The following is a 21,376-nucleotide window of genomic DNA, read 5'->3' as shown; positions in this document are numbered from 1 at the left end:
CTTTTGAAAAATTCTCTTGATTTCTTCTTGATGCTCTAAATAGCGTTAAGTGCAAACATATTCACGATGACTAATTATACTCAAATAGTCTACCCTTATAAAAATTCATGCATCTAAAACGTATTCATGTTATCTTTTCTGACACGACTTGTTGACAAAAGTTGTCCCAAAAAAACAAAGCTCAAGCTGAGAATCCTCATATCTGAATTTCATGAGGCTCCAATCGCAGATAAATTAGGTATCTTGGAAAACGCTTCACTGCATTCGAGTGAGTTAAATCAAATCCAAAGCCTCTCACTACACTTTATCCTGTGTGAAGAAGTGATGAATGCTCACACAGAAAAAAATAGTCAATTCCTATGAGATTATTCCTTTTTTTTTTTTCTAAAAAGGCATCGGAGGTACATGAGGTCTGTTTCAAAGCATGAGACAGTTTGACAGACATTAATGGTGATGTCTGATGTAAAAGAGAAGGCAATTTAACCTCGCAGTCAGACACGCAGGTCCGTGAACGGCTTGCGGAGGATTCGGAGTGACTTACAGAAGCATGAACATGTGTGTTGACTGACGATGGTGTGTGAAGCTTCATTGAGGGCTCCATTTCAAGTGACAAATGTTCCTGTTGATTCTGTTCAGATTCTCATGTGAGAAAAATGACATCTTAGCCAAGCGACCAGCTCGGAAAATTGTTCTGCCACTGCATCGCTAATATGTTTACTTTTCTGCAAAATAATCGAATCCTCCCTTCCTCTGAAAGCTCCTTTTTGTGTTTGCATAGTGAACAGGGAGTCTGTTTTAACATCCTCTATGGTTGATATAGTGCTCTGTAAGGGCTTTCTAATGTTTAATGTTGTACTAGCACAAAATACATTAATCCTTCTTTTGTTGTTTTTTGGAGAAAAACACTGCTGTTCTAGTACGCTAGTGTATCTAATATGGCAAACAACAGGGGTATGGATTTAAGTCACTTATTTAATGATTTTTAACAGATTTTGAATCTTAGCTTAAAACTTAACTCTTAAATGATTTGGTGTGTTTAAATATCATTACTGTGTCTTATAATAATAATATAATAATATAAGGTTCTACTTGGGTAAAATAGAATCTTAGAATGCTAAGGTCATAAGCAGGGCTGGACAATACGCCCATTACAGTACTCAAGTATTATTTTGTCATATTTATTCTTGAAAATTTCTGAAATAGAATATATGTACTCTTACCTAGTTATAATTACAAAAAAGATTGCATTTAACTCCTTTCATTTCTATTTAGACCTTCAGAACTGTTGTTCTAGTGTCTAGCCAATCACTACATGCCGGCTACATCAACAGAATGAGTTCAGTTTATCCTCCGATCATTTCAGTCTTAATTATGCAATCAAGAAAAAAAACAAGAATGTCAGTGTAGTTGGTGCTTTATCTATCCATGAGGGTTTGAAGATGGATAAACCACCAGACTGCAGTGTCAAACTTGTCAAGCAAAGACTAGTAAAAATTAAGGATAAAATGAGTCTCTCATTTAATACTTTTAATACTTGAGTAAAGTTAAAGGTACCAACATTTTGTTTTACTTGAGTACATTAAGTTTGTTCACCACTGTGCATTAGACATGCCTACAAATCCTGTAGCTATTAGTTTTACTACATTTTCAGTAATCAGGGCCACCAACTATTTAAAAGTTAGTTTATTCATTACTTTTAATAAAGTAAGTTGTAAAGAGTAAATTCTTCCAATGTTCTAAGTAGCAGAGTATCTGTAAAAAAAACAACAAAAAACACAAACAACATCTACTACATCATTTCATTTTCTTAATGCAAGATGTAAATGTTTTCAATCCATCGAGTGATGTATTTATGGTCACTCAGTACAAACAAGGCTTCATTATTTATGTAAATTTAATACACTACAGTTACTTGGCTGATAATAAAATTTGGCATGGCAGTAATTTAGGTGAGGAATTCATTCTGACTTGCTCATAGCACTTCAATTTGGACTCGTCTGCATGTACTTGGGACTTGACTTGGATTTTTAATTGTCAAGACTTGTTACAAGAAACATGGACTTGTTCCTGCCACTGGCATACATGCTGTACACTACAAAAGAGTATTAAGATAAGATATGGTGTTCCAAAGCTTCAATGCCTGAGGTCTGTCATAAATAAAACATTGTTCATATTTTCCTCAGTAATTAACACTATACTATATAAATGTCTAATGCGTTTAATAAATCTATCTAATGTAATTTTATAAATTACTTGGTTTTGGGGAACACAGATGGTACTTTGGATGTCATTCATTTCTTATTCCTTCCACAGTTACATTCTCAAACTTTAACTTCAACATTAAACTGAATGCTGTGGCAGGTTTAATGGTGCATCTGTTGTCAGTGCTCTTAACGTCTGATGATGTGCATCTGTGGAGTGATTTTAAAAGCTTTGGTGTCTAAATCTTCTGATTGAGGCCATCAAATGCTTGTTCAGTGCACATGCAGAGGGGATAATAGTTAAGGTTTAAGCCTGGCATATGCCACAGTGAGCAATCATTTATTTACATCTCTGATGCGCACGTCACTTTGTTTACAAGTGCACATTCCCCTTTTAGGAAATGTCAAGCTGGCATTTATATTGCCTCCTGTCTACATGAATACAGCTGGACTTCTAACATTCTAATCAAAAGCAATATTATAAAATGTCAATTCTCAGATGTATAAAATGTAACTCTGACATATGAGGTCTGTAAATATTATAAATCATACAAAGTCTATAAGAAAAAAAGAGGATTAAACATTAAAAGTAAATGTCCCTGGTTGAACGGGGTCGAGGAGAACTGGGTTAAATCTATAGCCGAATTTTACACTGAATAAAGGCAGCCTTAAATTACAGTGGAGGTGAGGGCCACTAATATGAACATCATTAGGATACGAGTAGCTGAAAATAGTGATCTAGTCTAAATCCGCCTCTCTCCATAACTGTCAGTGTGATGGAAGACCTAGTTGTAAAACAGTGTCAAATGTGCTATAAAATTGTGAGCATTCCATAATGAAAGCTCACTTTGCAGATTTAACGTCTTTAACCGCGGCAGCCCAGGGAAACCCCATTAGCAAATGTACACACTGGCTGAAATCCAATCTCTTGAGGGAAAAGAGAGGATTTCAACTATAAAACAAAGAAACCAGTGCATTGCATGGCACTTATCATTAAAATGGAAGGTGTAATCATGTGCACGCTTCACACTCGATCTGCACACGGCTATCACATGTCAGCACTCGGGTTCACAGCTAGCAAGCACCTCCTGGCTCCGAGCAGTATGCTGGGTAGGCATTAATGATTATCATCTATTTTGTGCTGTTACAGCACAAGAGTATTCTACATGGAATATAGGGCGAGAAAACTCCAGAGAGAGAGCGATTTCTATCTCGGTATCTATATAGCTTTTATAATTGACCTATAAATTCGAGAGGCACAAAGAGACAGCCACAGGTTGGGGGTTGGGGGGTGGGGTGTACAGAGAGAAAGGGAGAAAGAGAGGGCAGAGAGAAAGGGTGGGGCTAACAGAAGCAATTCCCCAGACGAGGGTATGAGAGATACATCTCCATTTGGTAAGAGAGAGAGGATGCGCTGTACAGTAGATTAAGGTTAGTAATTGGTGGTGGCTACATTAAGGTCCAGCCTTGGAACATTCCATCTGGGGAGATGAAAGGTCCTGGGGAAGGGAGACTACTTACAATGGCAGCAGATGGCGGAGGTACAGATAGGGTGGGTAGGATTGTGTGTGTGTGCGTGTAAACACACCCTCACACACATAGACACAAATGAGACCAGACACAGAGTGCTCAAATGTACTGCGAAAAATGTTGCCACCAGCCAGCTCTGGCACGGAGGAACTGGGGTGAACTCATAAATACCACTTTTTGAATATTCATCAAATTCAAATTTTGCCTGTGTTGTACTAATGTGCCAGAGTGCAGCGACATCGCAAACCTAATAAAAGGCAGAAAGGAGGTTGTGTAAATGAACTAATGCTTACATGCTCTTATTATGCAATATGTGCACTCTGATACAGGAATAAATTCTGTTTTTTTTAAAAACAAATAATCTGCTCATGACTTAAAAAAATGATATCAAAGCACAGACATCCTTGTTTGTTTTTCAGAGTACACTTGGTCACTTTGGAACAGATGTGTAGCCCAGCATAAAGGTGTCCACAGGAGGCAAAAGAGGGAAGCGTGGATATGAATGAAGGTGCTAATAATACGTTAAGCAGAAATCATATTGCAATGGAGGAAACAGCCCTTATTACAAAAACATGTCCCAAAGCCAAAGGCATGCAAGAGCAAGAAGCAAACATCATGATAGCAGCATGACAGCCAGTGAACATCAATACTCATTTTTGAAGCAGCTTGTGTGTAAATGACTACGATAAAATAGGCAGTGTATAATAATAATAATAATAATAATAATAATAATAATAATAATAATAATAATAATAATAATAATAATAATAATAATAAATAATAATGCAGTAAAAGAAAAGAAACATCAGCAAAAAGAAGCATTTAGATATGGACCTCTTGCCTATGCCACAGCGCCACAGTGTTCTGGATGGCAGTACTGGGGATTGGCAAAAGAGGCAGCAACACAGCAGTGATGCCAAATAAGCATGCCACGTTTCTGCCACCATTGTGTAGGTTCAACAGGTGTGCTGCTTCCAGTGACCATGCAAATGTAGGAAATGTCCTTGTGACTAAGCTATTCCCTGGCGAAGGTGGGCAATATGTCAAAAATATCATTTTATGATTCTTCTATGATTTATGAGATCATAGATAATAATAATAGGAATTCAATGATATGTTAACCTTTTTAGAAAATATGAAAAACAAACATTCAGGATGAAAATATCTTTAAGGTCACAGTTACTGTGAGTATCTGCTAATTGGTATCAGTAAGTACTGATGATCAGTGATATTCTGAAAATCTTATAACATAATTTCTGATGATATTGATAATATATTGTCATACCACCCAGCTCTAGTCTGTTTGTAAAGGTCTATGTTCTGCACCTTTCACAGTTTGAAATCTGGTAGTCTATTTTTGGAGTACAAAAACATTTCTACATGCTACTACATACTATCGTTATGTTATTGTGTAGTTCATGAATAAATGTGATATTTTGTAGCCCTGAATCATTGCTCGACCATTGGCTGGATTCCGGCTATACTGACTTTCTCGTGTTCCTATGTCTGAGAGTAAGAAGGTACAAGAGAAAAGGAACAATGTAGTTATTGTCTAGAAAATCTTGATTGCACACTGCACATATCCTGCCATCTACAAATTACATACCCAATGAAAGAAATGATAATGATTTAACATTCAGCAAGTCTGTGCAGCACATCACTACCCACATTCAAACAAAGGTGGAGCAGTAAAATAGTGGCAGGTAAGTAATAAGATTACATCCTGTGTTTTATCAAATCTTACTGTAAGACTTAAATAACATGATAGTTGGAGAACTGCTACACAGAGTTGAGTTTCTATCTGCGAGTTGACAGTCTCAGTGTTTCTTGTATGTTTAATAGCAGACATTTTACAAAAAAAACACACAAATACAAACTGTGAACACTGTGAAACGTGCAGAAGAAGATGACCTTTTCCTGAGGAAAACGCTAGAATCATTGTTTGACCTAGTAGTAAGACCTTGAGGGAGTAAAGTTTGAATGGAAGAGTGTATTTTACTTTCAAATTGTTAATGTCCTGAGACACTATATGTTTCACGCTAAGGTTATGCAAATACCTCAAGGGAACATTTAATTTCGTTTTCTAACTTGATATAACTCATACGACCTGTACCAGGTAGATCGGTGTAAAATAAGTTTAAATTAAGCCAAAACCTAACAATTGTATTTTCATAAAAAAAATTTTAAGGCTGGCTCTGAGGAAGAATCCCAAAACAGAGAGATAATAAGCAAAAACCCCACAGAAGTGTGTACAGATTTGTAGTTTTATGGCTCAGGAGGGAAGCAGAGGTTTAATAATTAGTAATTATAGCCATCACTGATAAATAACACGAAGCAATCTAATTTGCTTGTTGATCCATCTTTTTTGCTGTTTTGAGCTCTAATTAGCTCATGATACTTTTATCAAAATGATTACCTAGGCTTACTGTAATAATACATGTAATAATGATCCTCGCTGTGTAACATATTAATATCAATTTGGTGAACATAATGTACTGCGCTGCTTGTGTTGCTAGTTTCAGTATAAATGGCAGTTCCACACTGACCTTGAACAATTCGGTGACTCTTGCCAAGAAGGAGTGTTCAATGTCATGACATGAGGACAAGATAAAGACTAAGCCATCATTTGGATGGGCAAATAAACAATCTTCTCCTTTAAACTGTAATAGCCTGGATATTGCCTCCCTCCTCATGGGCCATTATAGTCTTTGTTTAATAATTCTCTCTCTTCCAGGAGCACAATAATTTATTACAAGTATAAGTACATCTCTTGCTTTGTGTGCTGGTCGACTAGAAGCAGCATGAAACTGTAACAAATTTCTAAAATAGCAGAAATGGAGTCTCCCGTTCCCATTCCAAGGCTTACCGGTGGACTCGTGCTGGGTTAAAGAGGGCACTGCGATATAAGGGTCCCTCTTATCGTTGGGTTCAGGGGGATCTTTGGGCTGCACAGTGCTGAGAGAAGAGGTAGAGTGGCCTGCCAAAGTACAACACACATTAATACACAGTCATCATTAACAAACAGAAATACACTTCCTTCCATGGGTCCGAATTCCACAAATAATAGTGCTAACCTTGCCCTGACCTTCAAATCAAGAGTACTTTACTCTAACTTTATTATGTATCTTTAAAATTAACAGACATAAATGGAACATAATAGGCTTTGAAGCAATTTTTCTTTTTACCTATTGGTGGCATCACACAGTTCGCGAAATTGCAAGAGCCTTTTTCCTTTACAGAAACTGAAACAGCTTTAAGCTCTCCTGTAAAGAGGACCTTTGTAGCAGAGCAAACAGGGCACAGAACATTATTGGAACTTTTAAATAGCAATGCTTCTGACCACTAAGCTTGTAAAAAAAAAAAAAAAAAGAATGCTTAAAAAAAAGAACTCTTAACTAAAGTGGATTATAGAAGTTTGTCCATTTACTTCTAAAGAACCCAAAGTAATTTGAGAAATTAATATAATCAACATTTTCATGTTGTAAATATTTAGCATTTTGCAGAGGTCATTCATTTTGGTTATCACCCCTGTTGAAAAATGTTTAAACACCACAGCAAAGGGACTCTACCTGCATCTTTCAAAATTTTTTTTTTAAAAAATGACATACTAACAGTACAAAAGGTGTATTTTAGACTGCTTTCCCCATGGAAATGGAAAGGTAAAGTTTAGTACCTTTTTTTCCTGAAAGCACATGCTGTTATCCATAATGTCTAATTGAATCTTTTAGGTTTACAACAACATAAGTGTAAAGTTTTATAATACCTAATAAATCTTCACAAAGCAATAGAAACTGTGCAACAGCCATTCACATGCCTAGACATCCTCCTGATAATAAGCATGTACACTGATCTGTCAAATGAGATGTGAGAATGTGACAGAAACTAAAATCTTCTGCAATTTACTGTTCCATCTTTATAACAAACAAACCATTTTATCACTTATCTTGTCATTCTCAACTCAAAAGAAAAAAACTATTTTATGGGGAAATCATTTTAATATTGTTCCACACATATAATTGAGTCATTTTTGGGTCATAAAGAACATAACAGCTGAATTAAGCTATGACCTTTCGAGAATTGCCACAGCTCCTGATGCATGAGCTGAATTATGCGCTGAGCATTGTCCATGTGTCACTCGAGCATGGCTTCACTGTGGCCTTGTGAGGCCTGTGACCTTGCAGGACGTATTCATTGTACTCACATCCAATTCAGGGCCTGACAAATTTGCTTTTTATGAATCTTCCTTTACCTTATCACACTGGAGCATGAATGGTTTTACTCATATCTGTGGCTCTGCATATTCTGCTTATATTCACACAAATTCTATCAATTAAAATGAGCTTTGAAGCCTGTGGCAACTGTGCACAAGAAATCACATGACAGACCAAAAATGGGGTTTAAATAAATGTTCCCTTTCTTTTTTTTCCCACTGAGACATACACGTAGTTTAGGCTTCTCTACACATTTTATAGGTACAATCCTTAAGCAGTTAATTCATCAGCATGAGCACTGTATCTTAATTAAGTGATAAACACAAAATAGTGATAAACTCCCTCCTTTCATGCCTGTTTGCTGTGGTCAGAGTGGTCTAAATCTGCAGTTGTTTGCCACTGGTCTGTCATGTGCAACAGCTTCATGATCTCCCAGTAGCCATCATTAAAATGATTTATTTAAAAATGTGCTGGAGGCTGAGTGATTAGTGTGACAGAGCTATTTTATAATTCATTTTCCATGGCCAGGGGAAGTGGGATGGAAGCAGTTGACACACATACACCAGTGAAGGCTTGAGATTGGTGGAAACAAACAAAAAAAATCTCTAATATGCCAACTTGAACATATTTTTTTTACTGTTTTCACAGAATAAAGATAAAGCTGTGCTGGAAAGGGACCGTATTTGCAAGCATTAAATGAACACTGATTAATGCATGTGTTTGAAACGGAGCTATTTAGAAAGGAAGCTGGTGACAATGACGCTGTTTCAAGTATACTAATATCACATCTGCAGCAAAATTTTGCATTGGTATCACATGTCGCACTTTCATTACATGTTTTATGAATTATATTTCAAATGCGGTCATTCAAGTTAAATCGATAATACAGATGAAGCAATTGAGCATTAGCTCTCTACACTGCTAACATATCACGATTCTTTATAAATTTCTCTGTACCTGTGGTGCAGAGTGATGCCAATAACAAGAGGACAAGAGCAGCAGGAAAGAACACACAGAGATGCGTCAAGGATGAGATTTATGATTCCTATTTTTACCATAAATGCTAAGGATAATCAGACCTTTTCCACCCAGGGTGAGTAATAATGTGATATGTAGGTCAGGAAGGTAGACATTTTCACCACCTCCCTCCAGCTGAATGGTTAACATTCCTTTCTCTTTCGAACGGTATCATCATACAGCACCAAGCAGTGCATGCGAGTGTGTGTCAGCATGTGGGTTTATGGGTGCGTGTGTGTTTGCTGATGTGGCCCGCTTTTGCTGGATTGTGTTTCGTGAATAATTTCTAAAGGAGCTTCGGAGAACATGCCGCTGTTCAGCCTCTGTAAACAGCTTCCACCATTTGCATTTGGCCACATCTCTAACCCACAAAGCCGCCTTCTATTAAGCAGCTAGATCCATCCAATTAGGAAATCAAAGGTCAAAGCGAATCAATGGGACCAGTGAAGGCTTGCACAGAATAGAGAGGGAAGAGAATTATGGGAGAGGGAGGAGGAGCGTCTCTCAAACCTAGATAACTGGGGAGAAATCGAGTGAATGTAGCTGAGCCGCTACAGATCACTGCACTCGGCAGGGGAAAAAAAAAAGAAGATATTTTTAAAAAAATGAGCAGGTAATGAATTTAAAGGTACTTCGACAATTGGCTGAAAGTCTGTAAAGGAATAAAGGCACCAAAGGAATTAAATGATTTTTTTTTTCCACAAACATGAAGAGTCAGATAAAGAGAATGGGAAAAGCTTAGAAATTAGGGAGTGAATTGAGAATACAAGAGGGAATGCATGAGAGAATTAATGAAGTCTGGCTTCATGCAGTTTGCTTCTGACTTACACCACTTACCATTTAGAGCCACAAAGGAGTCTGAAAAAAAAACCAACAACAACAAATGGAAAAAAGTGTTAATGTATTACAATTAGTTGTTTGTATGCATGTTGTACTAAGTTAATATTTGTGTTTAATATGAAAATTGCAATACTTTAAAAATAACATCAGTGTCAGTGTCACAGTAACTAAACATTTAATTAAAATGTAAATGATCATGATATCCAAAGGTAAGCAGTTTACATCATTTCACTATTCACAGCAGATAAAATGATGAAATAAATGAATGCAGTCCACTGAAAACAGGCCTCTATAAGGCTTAGTGTAGCTGAGTGAATAGGTCACAATGAAAGCTTCTGTCAGTGTGTGTGTGTGTGTATGTGTGTGTGAGAGAGAGAGAAAGAAAGAGAGAGAGGGAGAGAGAGAGAGAGAGAGAGAGAGAGAGAGAGACAGTTTATGTCTAAAGCAAGTTCTTGTGTTCAGTGTGTTTCTGCAGCTGAAGGACGGGGTCAAGGCTGAGCCCAGATAAACAAGAGGGAGAAAAAGAGAGTGAAGAGAAAGACAGGGAGAAGCAGAGTGAGAGGGAAGAGGCCCTTGCTTACTTTGGCAGTCTCCCAGTCCATCTGTGTTGCCCTGCTCCACGTCCTGCTCGAACGGCCATCTGCATAATCAACAGAGACAAGACACACGGTGGTGAGCTGCTGCAGCCCTGCTGCCTCAAACAAGCCCATGTGAGGAAGAGCACAGCTCGTACCCTGGGGCACACCCTCCATTTTCCATTGAGACTTACTGACTTAGACCTAAAGGCCAAGACCTTAGTCCAAGTCAAATGAGACAGGTCAAATGTCACACAAATTACAATAAGGATCAGTTTCGGACTATAATTAACTCATTTTTTCCCCAGCAGTATTAGAGTTTTTAAATTCCTAGTAGACCTACACTTGGGGTTTTACAAAAAATTTTATAAATTTAATTTGAATAAAGCTGAAGATTCCTTGGCTTATTTGTAATAGAATTCTAGAATTTTCTTTGGTTCTTTTTTAAAGGTACAGAGAAACGTTCTCATCTACAAATGCAATCAAACAAGGAAATACAGACATGTCACAGTGGAACTCAGTATTCTGTTCTCATACAAAGACTTATTGTTTTGTTTTTTTTTGTCATGTTGAACCTGCTATTCCTGACGGACACCCAGTTATGCAATCAGAGGAAATAGTCCAACTCTCATGCACATTCCATTTTGGGAAATTGACTAGAATTAACTATGTTTCCCTAGCAGTAACAGAGTGTTTTATAGACTAGGTCTTATAGACTAGGCAGTATATATAATATCCAGGTGTCACATTGACACAACCTAAAAAACAGTATAATATAGTATCAAGGTATAATATAATAGACATATATTTGCCAGGATAGCTCAACTCAAAACCTGGTTGCCTCTGCCAGGATGTTCAGATTTGTTTGAAGAGCTTTCAACAAGTAAAGAGCCAAACATTTATCCAGAGTGAAAGCAATAGAGGTCTTTAAAAGCAAAGGGGCATGAGCTACCTGTGTATTAAACATTTAGGACTGAAGCCAACTACCCTTGGAGAAGATTAAAGCAGTAGTGCCCAAACAAAACACACCTGCCCCCAATGGCAATGTTCCACTTTATCTTTAATTAGCAATGTTTGACCAATTTTCAATGCTGAGCCTGAAAATAGATCATTTATTGAGTATTCCCCATATTTAAAAGTGATAAAAGGTGTAAAATCCATTTTATATAATCAAGCACATTATATAAATAATAATTTGTAAAAAAAAAAAAAAAAAAATCATGGTATTTTGTTAGTGTGCCAAGAGACCAGTCAAATTGGTGGGAAGGTACGCTCTATCATTCAATAATCTGAAAATTATAGTTGCCTTTTCAGTATAATGACAGCAATTATTACATCAAACCCATCATTATTTCATTTAAAATCATTATCCTCTTAACTTAGCAACTTATACTGAAAGCTAATACAGAAATATGAAACAGTTTTAATTCGTTCTCATGGACACAGCACAATTCCATGTCTTTTTCTTAGTGTCATTTTCTGTGTCTTCATTATTAAATAATTATAAAAAAAATATCCAACAATTAAAAAAACCCTGCTTCTCACAAGTGGGTCCAATCTCAGATATGATCTACAACATTAATTTATTAGTTATCTCAACACATGGGAATCCTTTAAATAAAAGAAGGTATACAAAAGGTTAATTTCTATATAGCTAAAGATTCCTTAGTGTTGTTCGTAATATAATTCTGGAAGTTTCTCTTATTCCTTTTTAACAGGGCAAAGAAATTTTTTTCTTCTGAAAGCCCCAAAGCAATCAAAAAAGGGAACACAGACATGTAGCTGTTGAATTGAGTATTCTGTTCTCACAGGGACTTATTGTTTCTTTGTCAGGTTAAGCCTGCTATTCCTGAAGGACGCTCAGTCATGCAATCAGAGGAGACAGGACAACTGTCACAAGTTATACTGTGGGAATTTATTAATTTGACTAGAATGAACCCATTTTTTTCCAGTAGAAATAGAGTTATATGTACTCTGCAATTCACTCTTTAATTTCTGAATTGGGATGCAGTACATTCACTAATTAACCATAACTGTATGTTGTTACAGTGGCACCTGTTGAGGCGTGGGGTATATCTGGGCAGCAAGTGAACTGTTAGATCTGAGTGACAAATTGTGATGGCTAGATGACTAGGCCAGAGCCAGATCTCCAAATCAGCAGTATTAGCACATATCCAGTAGGCAGTGATTACTACGTACCAAAAGTGGTCCAAAGAAGAACAACCAGTGAACGAGTGACAATATCATGGATCCAGTGTTGTAAAATATCCATGTGTCACACTGATTCAACCTGACTAAGTGTGTCCAGCTGTACACCCAACAGAGTACCAGCTATAGAGAAAAGGGTCTTTCTCTGTTATTACAGCTTGTGTTGACAGAGGGACAAGAAAGTGTGACGGTTCAGTTCTTTTGCTCTAAGTGCAAAAAAACACATCTAACTCAAAGGCACTGCAGTAGGTAGTGACAAAGTATGAAAGTGTGAACTTTCAGCTGTATTTCTCTAGGGCTCATTTTATATTGACACTTTTCATTAAATGTTGCACAAAGTGTTGAGCCAAATGCCTTTCAATCACTAACCACAAAAGCCAACAGATCATAACTGTGTAATCCTCTACTCAGTCACTTTAGAAGCACTGTTCAGGCGGAGTGAGGTCATCTAACCTCTTAATGCCTCTCTCTACTCAATTTCCAAAGTGAAAAGCTCTATCATGGTAGACAAGCCTTTGAAAATAATAACAGGATAGAATAAAACATCATGCAATGACTGATCACTTTCCACAGGGCAAGACCCGCTTCTGCTCTAACGACTTCATCTGGAGATTGATTTATGTTTTCTTTACTGTAGAAATGTTGTTCGATTGTTCAGGAAGAAACCACCACAGAAGAATAAACAAGCTTGAAATTTTAAAACAGGGTCATTATATGCACTCACCGGCCACTTTATTGGGAACAGCTGTACACCTGCATGTTCAAGCAATTAGCAGCAACATGAATAAAATCATGCATTTAAGAGCTTCAGTTCACCTTCATATCAAACATCAGCATGAGGTAAAAATGGGACAGACTGTGACAGCTGTTGCTGCTAAATAGGCTGGTTTGATCATTTCAGATTCTGCTGATCTTTTAGGATTTTCACATACAACAGTTTCTAGAGCTTACACAGAATGTGGGGAAAAAAACAACATCCACTGTGCAGCAATTCTACAGAAAAAAATGCCTTGTTGATAAAGGGATATCAGAGGAGAATGTCCAAACTGGCTAAAGCTTACAGCTATGTTAACCCAACTCCTCTTTTCACCTGTGGTGAGCAGAAAAGCATTTCTTAATGCACAGCACATTGAACCCTGAGGGAGAAGGAACACAACAACAAAAGACCAGTTCCACTTCAGCCTGCCAAGAGCCAGGAATCTGGGTCTACAGTGGGCTCAATTTCACCTAAAGTGGGCAACTGAATATTGGAAAATGTCTGTGTGAGGTTTTTCCAGTGTTCCAACAAACATATATCTTTACTGTTCCTTCAACAGATCAAAACAAAGCAAAGAAAAGAATATCACAAGGCAAACTAGAAGTAGATGAGGCTGCATGCATGGGGAAAAAAGTATTCCACTCAAAGCTATACCACTTTTTCCATGTCTTTACTTCTAGATTTCTACACACGGATATTCACAATCATTAGAAATAGTCAGAAAACATAAAAAGTGATGGAAGAACTCAAGACAAGCACGATATCAGCGTACAGTGTTGGTGTACGGTTCAGAATACCATACCTTGTGCTTGTGATTTCTCGGCACACGCCTTCCGACACCCAGCCGCAGTACGGATCCCTGGAGGCAATACAGGACCTGCGAGAGGACAACACACAACTGCTCTAAGTCTTTAACCAGGATTAGTGAGCTCAATAACACGCTCTCTAACCTCTTCTCATACCTCTCACATCTTTTCTCAGAGATAAAACCCTATTGTTATTATTGCTGACAGCCTTATTGTGTGAGCTGAGCTCGACTCACTTTTTGCACTTCCCATGTCGCTCACAGCGTGACAGTGGCACCTTAACCACACAAGATGTGAACGCCACGAAGAGTGAGTGACTCTTGCTGTCGATCTGCATACTGATGATGCGCTTGTCATCCACGCCGTCAATGCTGCACCTGTAAGAATGCAAAAAGGGCTCATCACCATTTTTTCATAAAGTGGCCTTTCAATTCTGAGACCAGAATGAAAACCTGAGGTTTCTTTTTTTTTGAAACTGGAAATAAACAGAAAGCTTAAATTTGCTGTAAAAATTCATAACCAGACAAACAAAAAGTCTCGAACTGGTTTTACACAAGGTTTTACAGTACCCTGCCGAGTCTGTGTCAGCTCGAGTACACACTGTGAAACTCATTTAAATTCATTTAAATTCTAAAATCCTTCGGTTCACTCAGGTGACTGCTAAAAATATCATTGCTAATGAATTTTTATGTTAAATTCAAAAAGAATACCAAACAGAAGCATTTTCACTAGTGGTCTCAGACTTTCAGTCCACACTGCATATTCAGTTCTTATAGGCTGTGCCATGCCACAGTGTGGTACAACCAAGCAGACTGCTTTAGTATATGTGCGTACTGAAATAATTATGTATCATTTAGCAATTAGCTCTGAAGAGAACTGAATGGATGGCCTGAAGGGCATAGAGCCTAAGCCTAATCCCCAGTTCCCCACATCTAAAGACGATATTTAAATACAAGTTAATGACAGCTGGGTTGTATTCATACAAAGGATATAAAGAGTCTATACACCCCTGTTAAAATGGCAGGTTTTTGTGATATAAAAAATGCTTTTTCCACCCTCAATGTGAAAATACAACGTATAAAAATTAAGTAAAAAAAAAAAAAGCCAGTCTTTTTGGGTTAGAGTCTATAAGCAGAGTTCATCTTGACTTGGCAATATGTTCCCGCTCTTTCTTGCAAAAACATTCTAGATTCATCACATTGTAAAAGCATCTCCTGTACACAGCACACTTCAGGTCATCCCACAGATTTTTAGTTGGGTTCAGGTTAACCTTTGTGGATTAACCTGTGGACGTATGCTTTGGGTCACTGTCGTGCTGAAAGGTCGTCTTCAGGCATACTAGCAGACACCTGAAGGGTTTGCACTAAAATCAACTGGTATGTGTTGCTATTAATGATTTCTTCCACTTTGGTAAAAGCCCTAGTTCTCGCTAAAGAAAAAAAAAACCATAAAACATGATGCTGCCACCACCATGCTTTACCGTGGGTATAGTGCTCTTTTGCTGAAGTCTTTTTTTTGCACAAAACATACCTTCTGGAATTATGGAATTACTATAGAGTTTTTAAGTTTTAGAGGGATGTCCTGTTTATGGTGATATCCCTCTGGTGCTCCATTTTCTCTATTTGTTGGTAATGACTTTTGCATGTCCCATGCTACATCTAATGATTTGTAAATTCTTTGATATCCCTCTCCTGATTGATACCTTTCAACGATCTCGCCATGCATGCTTTGTTAGCGCTTCGCAGACCATGCCTTTATCAGTCGGATGTAATCAAGAAGACGTGAAAAAAAATCTTACAGAAACAGCTGATCTTTATTTGGGGTTTAATCAGATTCATTTCTTTGATGACAGCTGTGTGATGATTACTTTGGAACATGAGGTTGAATGTGATTGGTTCACTCTGAACACAGCCACATCCCCAGTTATAAAAGGGTGTGTACACTTAGACAACACGTTTATTGTACCTGTCCCTAAAATGTTTCTGATTGTTTTTCACTTCATTTTTATACGTTGTAAATGTCACAATGTGGGTGTAAATAGTTCTGATGTGATTTAACCTGGGGTTTTTTTTTAATAATAAAAAAAAAAACTGCCACAGGGGTGTGTAGACTTTTTATATCTATTGTAGGTTTCCATCTTACTTATACGATCTGAAGGATCTTTACTCTGATCCTTCCCTGTAGTAAAGTCACTTATGCTAACTGCTAAACCTAAGCCATATGGTTCTCAGCTATAGAATGCATGGTGCCAAGCTGTATGTTGGGAGGTTTCATTGCTTACGCTCCAAAAGCCCCACTTTTTCACATGACAGCTCAGTAGCTCCCTGAAATCTCTCATAACCAGTCATTAACTCCAGTTTTCATCTGAATATTTGCTTTAGCCCCTGTTTCTTTGTTTATTCCACAGTAGCAGGATCCAAACCTCTATCACATCTTAGAAAAGGAGAGGAGCTCAGCTAGACTTTGAGACGTTCATCCAATACCCCCTTTTTAAACCAGCTCTGAATTCTTTAATCATTTGCCATACGTTCAGCAGGGCTTCAGGGCAATGGCCCAGCTGCAAAAGTTCCACTCTGCTCCCTTTAATTTTGCTCACCACATTCAAGGGGCTGTAACCTGATAGATCACTTTTAAATGATCTGCAGGGTGGTGGTGAGTTTTTAATGGAATACATACTTCTCCGGGTTGTAGATGTTCAGCTCCTCCAGGAAGAGGCTGTCGTTCAGAAAGCCGCTGCTTATTTTAGCCAGGAACTTTAGGATGATGCCCCTTTCAGAGCCCAGGAAAACAATGGTGTAGTTGCGATAGGGCCCGGCAGCGTTATCCACTGCAATGCGAGTGAGCCGATATCTGGAAGAGTGAGAAAAAGAGAGAGAGAAAAATGTGTGAGGCAGCAGAGTAGAGATAATGAAATCGCCCTGTGATTCTCTGACTTAATAACGTTCAGCTCTGTTCTTGCTATAAAAATGAAACTGTTGTCTGGTGTCTACTGCTCCAATTACTGCACTGACCTCCATGTTAATCAAATATATGTATAATATTCAAATCAATATGCAAATACAATTTCAACGTAATTAAGGCCGGTGAGATGAAAATGTTGAGACAAATATGTTTTCATGGAAATTTCTGTTATATTTTCAAATATAGAGTCCTAAAGGAGTGATTAGGTAATGATTAGATACTACAGGATTGAGTTTTCAATAGTGTAGCATTGTTTATGCACATTCACTAACTGTTTTATCCTGGTCAGGCTCATAGTGGTTCCAGAGCCTATTCCAGGAGCACTCAGTACACCATTGGAATACACCCTGAACGATATGCTATTCCGTCAAGTGACATTACACACATACTCATTTACACCTCGGGGCAATTTAGTGTCACCAAATCAACCTCCTGGAATGTTCTTTGGAGGAAACCAGAGAACAGGAATAAACCCAGGTGGACACGGGGACACCATGTCTGTGCAGACAGTAACCTGAGCTTAGGACTGAACTGGGGAACCCTGAAGCATTGAAGCAGTGACACTTCCTGTTGCTTCATAGTGCTGCCCCAGTGCGACATTACTTAATCAAATTTATACAGTCCTTTAAAAATCAGTGTTAATGAAAAAGATTGCAAATGTAAGACTTGTCCAAATAAATTTGATTGGTCATGAACCCAACGTTAATGAGCAAACTGTGATTCCTGTTCTGAGAGAACCCTGTATAGGAGGAACATCCTTTTTTCACTGTTTGAAAATGACCCCCGCTGCTCCAATTTGTTGAAAAAAAGAAACAGATGAATTCAAATGTCTTCCCTTCAGGCTAGAGAGGAGATAGAATCTTATTCTGGATTGAGTTTCTAGCTCACTTCCTGCAGCCGGTGCAGATATTCTCCCTGCTCTACATTCTAGATTAATCTGTTTGACTCTGAATTTGACCCGGTCATGGTTCTGCATTGCAAATGTACTTTCTCCGCTGGTCAATTGAGAAACAATTACCATGCTGAATAGAAACCATTAATTCGCACATATCATTAGGGAAGAATAATTACGGAATGGGATTTCAGGCAACAGGACTGCGAACTTCTAAATCCTTTCACATACTGTAAGCCTTCCTTATCTGCTCTTGGCTGTGCGGTTCCGGGTCTGCTATTAAAGATACATGTGTGCTAGAAAACATCCACCAGGCCTCATTAGCACACGGATCTGATGCGAGTGCTCACCGAACCATTGTCTTGAGAAACCAGGGCCGGTTGGCGATGGATGGTACAGCCTCATCCATCAACGGGTGCATCTTGATGAAGTTTAGAGTGTCGTCTGGAAACTCATTGGACACCTTGTACTTCTCCGCTGACGGTGTTCCGGCACAGCAACCCGGCCTAAAAACAATGAATGAAAACAAGAGATACTCATAGATCAGTACACAAGCAACCCTTCTCTCTTGTTGAATGTAAATGTATTATAAACTGTTGTGATTCCAATCACTGTTCTAAGTGCAGCTTTGAATATACTGACTGCACATGAAAGGAAAAAAATCTGTTAGCACCCTTGCACCAGGATAAAATAAGAATGACATAAAAGAAGAGCAAGTGCTTTTGCGCTCATTAACACCTGACCTTGTTTCCCACAAACACATAATTTGATGCTAATCAGCACCAGTGATACTCCTGTTGCGTTTGACACGGTGACACACCATATGGATCCTAGACGAAGCTCTCCATTGTCTTCCCCAGATCTTTTCCTTCTTGTAAAAAGCTATTTCTGGGGAAATGTAGCTCTCTCTTGGTGTGATAATTAGAGGGACAGAGGACAAAGATTGACCAGGCTGGCTGGTGCTTTTGGAAAATTATTCGGCCATCTGGAAAATGAGCTCATGCCTCATTTGCTGATATGCACTTCTCTTTTTTTCGTTGACTTTTTTCTCATGACATGGCAACAATGTTATTCAAAGAGACTTGCCCAGTGTGGCCATGATTTATTTATAAGACCTACATAATATCTCCCTAAGTCAATTGTAAATATTCATGACTGCAGTTGGCGCCATATCACAGAATCCCAAACATCATCTCTGATGAAAGAGCACAATGGCTTTGTTGTTCAGTGCATCGTTGTCTGTTTTGCTGAAATTGAGGAGCTTCCCACATATTTTTGAGAAGTTTGAGAGAAGTAAAAAAAAAAACCATCAGAAAAAGACTAGTGAATACCTGGGCTTAGGAACTTTCTCTTCAGGTACAGGCGTCCAGGTCGACTCCGGTGACTTCTGCTCTTTGAAACGGCCAGTGAAAGCTGTGGCGATGTCCGCCATGTCGTAGGCGCACACGGCCGAGCCTGGAATGCTACAGAGGAGCCAAGAGACATGCAGTAATTCGCCTGCGGATACCCGCTTACTGTGTACATAACAAAACTCTGAATCATTCCTCCTCGTTTGTCTCTTCAACTAGGCAGTTTCAGCGGAATATAGAGCACACAAGGACAGAATTGTGATAATTACAGAGATGGGATTCTGTTAACCTCTGTGGCCAAAACTGTAAATCTGAGCAATAAATTCAAAATATGAACTGGCACATTGTCGAAGCAGTTGCCCAGAAACAATGACTAATGCGTCCCTTCTGTATAGCTGGAACTTCCAGTCAATAGCAGTTCATTCTCCATGCTTGGATTAACTTTGAATATGGCCCTTACTGAAACCCTTATTGAAATTTTGTAGTTGTTTGGCCCATTACGCAAGCTCAATTGCTCTGTCACAAACTGCAACAACATGGGAATTTTCAAATACTGTGAGCACTATAACAGCTCTGTGATTCTAATTTAGATAAAGAAATTAGCTGCCAAGTCTATTTTCTATTCATTACTGATGGATCAAACTTTCCCAATGGATTAGATTTGCCTCTGAATAAAAACGCAGGTACCTGTTAAATGGTGTGGAGAAGGTGGCCATGACAACATCACGACCGTTAATGTGGATGACGTCAGTGACGGCTTGCAGGATGTTGAAGTAGAAGTGAGAATCTCCCGGGATGGAGCAGTTGAGGCGAGCCTTCAGGAAAGATGTCCACTGTTTCTCCAGTACGCGCTGTGAGCCCCCGCGGTCGTTCTTACACACACGGGCCACTCGTGGGAAGACCACCTGATAAAAAGTAGGTCATACACACTAATGAAACCTATTCATGTTTGTAACACAAGTCCAGATATATTTTGCACAAATCTAATGGATGAATTAGAGAAAACTGCATAATGCTCAGAAAAATTAATCATCATAGTGTAACACCAAGTCACTTAAACTTCAGGGATATCAATATGTCCAGTAAGGGAGTATAAGTTATTGTGAATTAATTTCATCAGGTGCACTGGAGAGACAACTTCAAAACAATTCCCAAAAAGGGAATTTTGTGTTTTGTTAGGGTCCTTGCCACTAAAGATAGTACCTGCAACCCAATCAGGTTGCACAGGTAGTCCAGCTCTGCCAGAATGGCACATCCATACATGTCATCACAAGGAGGTTTCCACAGCATGGATGAGATACCAGGAGATGGGCCATTACACGAGGAGAGCTGGACAAGACCATAGAGGGGCAACAATCTAGCAGCAGGGCTGGTATCTGCTCCTTTATGTGAGGAGGGACAGGAGCAGCACTGCCAGAGCCCTACAAAATATCCTCCAGCAGGCTACTGGTGTGCATGTTTCTGACCAAACTGTCCGAAACTGATTTAATGAGGGTGGCATGAGGACCAGACATCCTCTAGTGGGACCTGTGCTCACAGCCCAGCACCATGCAGCTCGACTGGCCATTGCCCGAGAACACCAGAATTGGCAGGTCTGTATTTGGCGCCCCATTCACACTGAGCACATGTGACAGATGTGAAAGTGAGTCTGGAGATGCGATAGAGAACATTATGCTGCCTGCAACATCATCCAGCATGACCGGCTTGGTGGTGGGTCAGTGTTGGTATGGGAAGGAATATACTTGGACCTCCACATGCTAGCCAATGGTAACCTTACTGCTGCTATGCACTGGGATGAAATCCTCAGAGCCATTGTCAGACCTTACACTGGTACAGAAGGTCCTGGGTTTCTCCTGGTGCATGAAAATGCCCCAGCCTCATAGCCCTTAGCCCTTTCTGGAGGTCTAAACACTGACAGTCCCTCACATTTCCCAGACATGAATCCAATTGAGAAAATCTGGGATGTTATTTATCGGCGCATCTGAAGAACACAAGTAGCTCTACAGACTGTCTAAGAGCTCACTGATGC

The 21,376-nt window shown here is 38.8% G+C and overlaps 1 protein-coding gene across 7 annotated transcripts in view; it reads right to left on the bottom strand.

The window, feature by feature from the left end:
* The window catches only part of sema6a (sema domain, transmembrane domain (TM), and cytoplasmic domain, (semaphorin) 6A), a 76,988-nt gene that overhangs the window by 18,650 nt on the left and 36,962 nt on the right, over positions 1 to 21,376 (bottom strand). For 2 of the 7 annotated variants that reach the window (XM_058389080.1, XM_058389084.1), the window contains exons 10-18: positions 20,035 to 20,252; positions 19,330 to 19,461; positions 18,349 to 18,504; positions 16,822 to 16,995; positions 14,382 to 14,522; positions 14,142 to 14,216; positions 10,381 to 10,439; positions 9,797 to 9,817; positions 6,598 to 6,708 (exon numbers count right to left, since the gene is read on the bottom strand). In XM_058389080.1, the coding sequence (XP_058245063.1) occupies positions 6,598 to 6,708; positions 9,797 to 9,817; positions 10,381 to 10,439; positions 14,142 to 14,216; positions 14,382 to 14,522; positions 16,822 to 16,995; positions 18,349 to 18,504; positions 19,330 to 19,461; positions 20,035 to 20,252 (1,087 nt within the window). The remainder of the gene's footprint in view (positions 1 to 6,597; positions 6,709 to 9,796; positions 9,818 to 10,380; positions 10,440 to 14,141; positions 14,217 to 14,381; positions 14,523 to 16,821; positions 16,996 to 18,348; positions 18,505 to 19,329; positions 19,462 to 20,034; positions 20,253 to 21,376) is intronic. The other 5 variants (XM_058389087.1, XM_058389082.1, XM_058389081.1 and 2 more) reach the window with 3 other exon arrangements.

Source organism: Hemibagrus wyckioides, linkage group LG05 (assembly GCF_019097595.1).
Source record: "Hemibagrus wyckioides isolate EC202008001 linkage group LG05, SWU_Hwy_1.0, whole genome shotgun sequence".
NCBI classification, from domain to species: Eukaryota; Metazoa; Chordata; class Actinopteri; order Siluriformes; family Bagridae; genus Hemibagrus; species Hemibagrus wyckioides.
Note: the sequence above shows the minus strand (reverse complement) of the source record. Positions and strands in the feature narration are given on the sequence as shown.